This window comes from Dermacentor andersoni, chromosome 10 (genome assembly GCF_023375885.2).
Source record: "Dermacentor andersoni chromosome 10, qqDerAnde1_hic_scaffold, whole genome shotgun sequence".
NCBI classification, from domain to species: Eukaryota; Metazoa; Arthropoda; class Arachnida; order Ixodida; family Ixodidae; genus Dermacentor; species Dermacentor andersoni.
Genome location: NC_092823.1, coordinates 490,708 through 498,896, shown reverse-complemented (window position 1 = coordinate 498,896; position 8,189 = coordinate 490,708). Strand labels below are relative to the sequence as shown.

Sequence of the window (8,189 nt, the reverse complement as noted above, 5' to 3'; positions counted from 1 at the left end):
GGTAGCAAGCAAAAACATTTAAATGTATAGTTTTGAACTGATAGCAGTATTTTGGAACCAGAGAGTAGCAATGCACAAGCCTGGTTAGTTGACAACACTTCATGGCAATGCACGCTGCTAGTGGCACTTATTAATGCAGACATGTAATTAGAAGATACAGCGACAGATGAAATGAGTTCCAAACTCACATCTGTTCATTTTTGTATACTATTTCTTTTTTTGTCAAAACAATGAAGATGTCACTTTTATTCATACACATGTGCAGTCTCTCTCTTTGGCACATGCAATACTTTTTTCTTCAGTACAGAGGCCAATAGCATGCTTTTACATTTATCATTTCAATGCATTCTAGTTGCGTCACTGTGCTTTCATATGTAGGTACACATCCCACAATGTATGGTCAGCTTCCTTTGGGTGTGTTGTCAGTTTGTTTGCATGTACAATGTTCTTTCCTGAGCCTTTCAGTGATTTGCATTCAAGTTTAGCCTGCCTATGTATAGCCTCATAAAAGTGTAATGCCGGAGTGAATGTTCTTACTTTTAAGAAAGTTGTTTACGTGCTCCAGTTTGCAGGTGTTCTCTAGAAACTGCGTGCTGATGGCACTGTCGCAAGGAGATTTCACTTTTGGAACATCTTTGAGAACTACACCAACATGGTGTTTTCAATTATTTCATATGGGTGGCATATGATGTTTATATTGTTCAAAAAATGAGCATTTCCAGCTGTCCTTAAGCCCTTCTCTGTGTTTAAGTTATTGATGCAATGAGGTTTTCTCCAGGTAACACACTGATGATGAGAAACTTCCTTTTAGCAAATGCATGTTCCAGAAGGTGATTTTCCAGGAAAGCTCGAACTGGCAGGAAGCATATGTATGGGGAAGAAATGAACATGGAGATACTTACCACAGCCCCATAGGCACATGCCATATTACAGGATGAAGCGGTTGCCCAGTGCAAGTTCCAAGTCATAATCCTGTCACGCAATCAAATATGAGCTTACAAATTTTACGCTGCTATAAACCAGTAATGCTTCATTAAAAATAGGGGCAGTGGTGCTTGAAACAGCTCCAGCCATTTGAAGAGATGGAGGCAAAATTTATTGTATGGACTCGGCTATATAGGAGAAACGCGAAGTTGCGTTGATGTAATATTGCAGTAGCATAAAAGCCAACAAACAACAACATTGTGGTCAGTTATCAACAATGCAGCCACATACTTGTTTAAAGAATCATCTATCACAGCACTACGCAGCTTGACCATGCAGAATATTACACAAATGTACAACACCAGAATCGATGGAACACACAGCAGTTATCCTTCCGTTTCCCTGAATTATAAAGATCTTCTTTAGTGCATAGATAGTTGCACTTTTTATTTTCAAGTTAGTAGTCTGTTATGTTTTGATTTTTGTTATATATCTCACTGCACAAAGCATCTATAAAACATCAGTTGCAAATCAGCACTTCCCCTTGCTTCTTTATCAGTCTTCTTTGTTTGCATGCTGTTTCCTGAATACTAAACAAATACTTACATGTCTCTAATCTGTCCCTCTATATAGGCATATAAAATTGTGCTAAGCTTCAAGAAGTCACATGTAAACAAAATTTGTATGTTGTTTATTGTTTCTACATGCTCCTACAAGGAAGCCTGTCTTAATGCACTGCTGCTAACATAGTAAACCATAGATTATATAACACGACCTGAGAAGCAGAGTATGTTTAGCATGACACAGTGCAAGCCTGAGTGGCTAGTGCTTTCACTCAAACCAAATTGTCATTATGTCCCATGGCATTTCGCAAACAAAAATTCTCACGGTTCTTGTATCTATTTTCATAACCGCGCGGTCACCTCAAGTTAGGCACAACTGTAACAGCACTGTTACATTTTACGTTAGAGATGTGCTAGACAGGGTTACCAATTTATGCTGTATTAGTAAATTATGCACTGCAATAGCAAAACGGCCACTGTTAAGAGGCAGCTTAGAAGTCAGACACAAGTGAAAGATGAGTGGTACTGCTGCAGTAAAGTTCCGGCACCAGCTCAATGCGACGTTTTGAATTTTGAGAAGATCTAAATGGGTATGCTGGTTTACCTGGTAAAAATGACTTCATTCTAAAGGAGCCAAAGAATACCCTTACAAACCTTTTCGTACTTCCCCTCTCTTAACAGATCCCGAATATGAGAGAACACTGATATCTTTCATACATATCGATGTGCCAGTACGACATTAAAAGAAAGAAGAAAAAGACATTTGGCCCTTACATTCTGAAGTAAAACTCAATCTGTCCCTGGCAAATGAATGAAAAAAGTATGAAAGAATAGTTTATGAGTGTAAGATGATTTATTTTTGCTTTTTAGTGTACCTTTGATGTGGTGGGAGGCAGTGGTTAAACTTATAAGCTTTATTCGTAATTGGCGTCATGTCGAAAACAACACGTGCATGACAAACATAAGAACATGTCACAAGGAATCATGGATACAGTAATGGTGCCGTGTCTCGGCTTCCACGGCACAGCTGAAGATAATGTAAAATTGAGTGTGGAATAAAGTCTTGCTTCCATTATGCTCGCAGCACACCAAAAGGCTGCTCCAGTGATGATGTGCATGCTGCATGCATAGATGCAGATGTATATACTGTGTTGGTGCTATCTTTTTGCATGTGTGGAAGCAGCTAGAACTGCTGCAGTTAAGGTGTGAGGATTAGATAGGCGAGGTGCTGAAAATCACTAACCTGCTCTACTGCTTGGGCTAAGCCTGATGGGGACTGCACATGTTGCAATCTAGGCAGGCTTTAGTAAACTCAGTTGCTGTGCCTTGTTGCAGTTAATTTTTGTAGTGCTAGGCATGTTGTTATTAATGCTTGGAAAGAGTGCTGCATTCACTCAAATGAATTGAGCTGTCAGCAAGAAATTTGTTGCCTGGAAGCTGATGAGCATCAGTAGTGCAACTGCTGTGGCGTCACAGTGAATGTAAATGAAGTGAGATAGGCAGCAATATATACGTAACAAGGTGATCATGACGGAGCAGAGACTAAGCAGAAAATTATCTCATGTTTGTGCATTTTCGCATAAGAAAGTAGGGAAGAGGCATAATGTGAATCTGCTGTTTTCTGCACACAGCATGCTTGATGGCTTCTGTAGCCATTTGGTAACCAATTCAAGGGTGTCTGCATGTCAAAATATGCCACAGAGTTCACATGCCACAAAATTCATTTGTGACATATGGCATGGTTCACATCCTCCAGATTGGTAAGCGCATCAATGATAGAATGCGTGAACATTACTCTTTGCTGCCCATGGGCACACAGGTGACCACTTACCTGCATTCTTTATTTGTTGTGAATGTGGCTCTACCTCCAGTTTTAATTGTGTGTATCAGATAGGAAAAGCATGCACAACTCTTGAAATTGAGCTTTTGGAAACATACTTAAGAAACACCGCTCTAGATGTGCAAGCATTCCATCAGTTATGCTTACCGAGAAAGAATGCATTTAGAATAATGTTTAAATCTTCTGTAGGTGAGTGTAGACAGACCCTATTTACAACTTAGTAATTATTATTGGTTATCTGAGCTACCCACAATGAAACCTTAGGTTCGGTGTGTCAAAGACACTACAGTGAATTTCACATAAACCTTCCCACACTTAAATTGGCATTTTGAGGTACCAAACTCTGCATATCAAAAATTATGTGCTGGGCATTGTGAAGATAAACTAACATTTGTAAGTCCAGCTTCTGTTCTGTCACTTACTTTGCTTGCAACTTCCTGAATTTTATGGTGGTTTGTTTTCTAAAAGAAGGCGGCTGTACTTAAAACATGCTGGTTGCAAAAGTTCATCCCAAAGTTTTGAGAGTGCAAGAACAGGGTGCCTAGCACTAGAAAGCTTAACCTGACTGCAACAGCATTTAAAAGACACTCAACACTTGCGCAGATGAAGTCTCAAATGGCATTACATTGTCATTTTGCTCTGTTACTGTAATGATAACCCAAATCTGGAAACCTTTGGTTTCGTGTTGACTTCACGTTGCCTAGTTATGTTTTTTTTTAATTTCCTTTCATTCCATAGCAGTATTTTCTGTGATTACTAAAGAGATGGTTTGTTGATTCTCTTGCTCTTTCCTTCTGTTTATTCTAGAAAAGAAAGACTGTTCTGTATATATATTTTTTCAAGAAGCACTTCCCAAGATTGCAAATGATATTCTATTCGCACACACACATACATAACTACATACTAATTTTCTAGAGGGTCATCGAGAGCAGAGTAGGAGCTGCCACGTCCCCACCAGTCAAATAGTTTGGGTGGCCCTGAAAAGGGCCGTTTAGTGTTCCATGCTGCAGCTTGTCACAGGTGAAGTGCACTTCAACACGTAGAAACTGGAGGTACCTAAGCACAAGTACAGTTTCAGCAAGTTAGGTGCAGGCTCAGCTGGATTCTGTGTTGCAGAACTGGATGGCTCAGATGCTCTGCTGGGTGAATCAAAACCCAAGTCGTGGAGGTTGTGATGTGTCCAAGTGAGAGCGGTGACTTCTCAAGAAACATGGCAGTATGAGCCTGATGTGAAAACACATCAGAAGCAAAAATGAAAGCTGGGGCTGAACCTTGGAGCCTTGAAATGCAATTTGTCCGGGTTGTACAGTTATCAGCATGCTTAAATGCTTGAACGGCATGCTTAAGCCTGCTTGGGCGACATTTACCGATAACACCTGGCTCTAGATACCTTACATCTGAGAACACGCTGCTGCACTGATATGATTGACTTTCTGATCGTCTGCTGCTTCCCGGCTTCTGAGGCAAAAGTGGTGCTATGCAAGTGTAGTCCTCAAAGGGGGAGCTTGCAGCTCTGTCATTGGACTGGGTCTTGCACTGCTGCACTGATCACTGCTGCCTTTATCTTTGTCACTTTACTGGCCACTGTGGCTTTGGTAACTGCAGCGTGTGAAGGTGCCATGGAACAAAAGTCAAGACCACACATCCTGGCGTGTGCTGATGAAAGTTGCCATGTGTTATCTTTACTTTTGCTCAGTGGCAATGCAGTGCCTTCAGGAAATTGTAGCTGCGGAAGACACGAAGGCCTGTGAGGAGAAAGATTAGGGAAGTACCATCAGTGCAGCACTCCATACACAGTTGTAAGCTACCCCGAATCCAGTGTTACCACCAAATTCCACCTGTGCAGGTCAAAGGATGCCATTCAAGCACTCTGGACAATAGTGCTAATGACTGTATTAGTGACAAGATGCTTGAAGCAGATAGCTTGAACATGGCTTGAATAGGTAATTCGCGACAATGACAATAGAACAAACAAGGACACGTTCCAACACATAAGAAAAATGAGAAGAGGTGCAGAGACAAAAGGATAACTTTTCTTTGGAAATATCTTTGTCTTTGAATTCCAACTAGCCCAACTGTCGGCCTCATACAGAACAGACATTGTGGCCATTGGAGGCATAGCAATATGGCCGTCAGATGACTGACTATGGCAGTTTGGGTTAATACAAGTCCATCAACCACTGACAGCTTCAGTGAAAGTGCAAAAGAGGAACAACAACATGTCCTTGCTTGTAGTTAAGCCTCAGGCACTGAGCAGTATTCCGGAGGTCATCAAGAGGCCAGACCTTACTTCTATTACTTAATGTGTTGCAGCGCCAAATATTCAACTGAGACGACTTGAGTGGAAGTTTGAAAAAGTCCCTGGCATGTGGTAAAATCCCACCCTTGAAGTGGTCTCCCATTATTTCCAGAACAACCACAGGAGCACTGTCAATCAGGAAGCAGTCTCCAGGCTTCACATGTTGCAGTTTCTGCTCGACTTGGTTCTTGGACGAGTGCCTCAGTTCGGAGATTCTCCTACTTAGCTGTGAAAGTGGCTTGTTGGAGGATCGCAGCAACTTCTTCATTCGTTCAAGATAGCTTTCAAAAGGGAATGCACTAAACTGATCCAATGGGCCATGGTCCCGGCACTGGTCAGCAAGATGAATTAGTGAGTGCACATTGTACACAAGCTGTTTTTTTCCGTATAGCTCACTAAACTCTTGAACAAAGTACCTCAGCACATCTTTGGCGAAATCATTGTATTCACAGTAGTACTGAGGTGATGCTAAAATTCTGATACCTACATGAAACATTAGAAAATGTTTGTAGTGTGTTGGAGGCAGAAGAGGCTTTAGGACAACAGGCCCCACATAAAGGAGGAATGTCCGAAACTCTGTTGCCTTCCAATGATCAAGTTCTTCTGTATCCCTTGGCTTTCGCTGGAAATATGTTGGAAATGCTTTGGATGCCTCTCGCAGGCTTTCATTTAGTTGGCAACGATACAGTCTGCTCAATCTAATACTGTGGCCTTGGCATACCCAATTCTTTAAGAGTCGTCGCATGACTCCCAGGCAAACGAGGTGCATGTATTCAGATGGGAAAAATGCAATCATGTCGACATCAAGCGATAGGAATGGTGAAAAACCAGAATGGTGGCGCTTGTTCTCTTGAGATCGAAATGTTGCATTCGTTCGTGTTGGTGCGTGCAGTTTGGGAAATGTGACCCTGTTTTCAATGTGCCGCCCTTTTTGGTTGCATCGCTCACACGCATAATAGCCAGTGTGGCCAACAATACATTTCACGTAGCTCCTTGCTGGAGCATCGCACACCATGGCTTTAATGCTCACCTGTACTCGAACATCTCCTATGCTTAACCCTTCAGACGCAAGCTCCGAGACCTCTCGCACAAATGGATCTAGATAATACTGCGGAGATGGTGGCTTCCCTGCACCACAATACACACTTACAACAAATGGTGGTGATGCCTCCACATCTGTAATGCGGCACAAAATGGGCCAAAATGCAAGCTGGCTACTTCTGTAAAGAGGGACTCCATCGATGTTGCCCTGTAGCTTCAGTTCACTTGGAACTACTTGCCCCGACGGCAACACTTGACGAATTCCTGCTGCAAGGCCAAAGTGCACAAAAGACCCATTTTGCTCCACCTGAGCTTTGCGCTCAGTTCTCAAAACTGTCCTAGCACCCTTTGGAAGGTCAGAGAAGCCTCTTCGACGGCAGAAATCGAGGACATCGTTAATGCATGCATGAGTCATATTATGTTTAGAAGCAATGACAGCAAACTCTTCACTTGCTGTCATTTGTTCAGGAGATACACGAGACAGCACTGCGCTACAAGTGAGCGCTATTCTCTCATTTGGCCCCGTGCAGCTGTCTGAAGCAGCAAAGTCATCAGACTCATCCCAAGATTTGCTACGTTGGAGACTACCTTTGTCACTTGAGCTACTATCAGAGTCGCTGTGCTCACGTGAAGACATATCCACAATTTCTGATTGGAATTCTTCAACAAAAGGTGCACCTTGTCCGCAGACGCTGTTGACTAAGGCTTCGCTTCCCGACTGCTCGTTCAACAGTTTGAGTGGAGGCTCACCCCCGTCGTCCTTCGAAATTGAACTTCCTGATTGCCTGCTGCTTCCCAGCTTCGGAGGCGAAAGTGGCGCTACGCGAGCACTGTCCGTAAAGGTAGTGCTTGCAGCTCTGTCGTTGGACAGGGAACCCGATGAAGGCCCAGCAACAAGCCGCGCGAGTCCTAGTTCATTCAATATATTGTCGTATTCCTTTCTTACGACTCTACATTTTCTCCACTTGGAAGTCATGGTGTGCGAAAGAGACGAGTCAGAAGCCCAAGCCGCAACGATGCAACCCGTGCCAAAAAACGCAAAACGACAGCGAGGCGAAGGCGTGCACAGCAGCAGCGCAGTGGGGCAGTCAGTCAGTCACAGCAAGGAACAGCCGAGCAGCTAGCACATGAGCCAAATAGAATCGAACGGAGCTTCGTCCGTTCGTGTTAAAGGTCCGTTTGATTCGCCCGCACCACTGTGAACCAGTTCACATCGATTCGCGAGAAGTTCGGAGCTCCATTTCTGCGGTGCAGGCACAGCGCGACACTCGAAACGAATGACAAGGTGCAGACGCGGTGCAGACGCGGTGCAGGCGTTCTGTCCGACTAATGTGTACAGAGTGCGCAAGTTTGAAAGATCCTGAACTTTTGGTATGATCAGCTTCTGAGGCGTTCATACACCCGCGCATGTGTAGACACGGCAGATGCACGTATGCGGGCTTTTAACGGCGCTTGCGCATATGGACCATGTCGTCTGCTACGCCGCTGCTTCGCACCTGTACGTCTGCACCACGGTGTAAGA

The 8,189-nt window shown here is 43.5% G+C and overlaps 1 protein-coding gene across 1 annotated transcript; it reads right to left on the bottom strand.

Annotated features, from left to right (window-relative positions):
• Window positions 1–5,516: 5,516 nt before the first annotated feature.
• LOC126519626 (uncharacterized) lies at window positions 5,517–7,304 on the bottom strand. Its single transcript, XM_050168994.3, has one exon. The coding sequence runs from the start codon at window positions 7,302–7,304 to the stop codon at window positions 5,517–5,519; it is 1,788 nt and encodes a 595-aa protein (XP_050024951.2).
• Window positions 7,305–8,189: the final 885 nt, after the last annotated feature.

What these genes read in the sequence shown, in the direction of transcription:
- LOC126519626 (XM_050168994.3), bottom strand. Translation starts at nt 7,304, where the DNA reads ATGTCTTCACGTGAGCACAGCGACTCTGATAGTAGCTCAAGTGACAAA.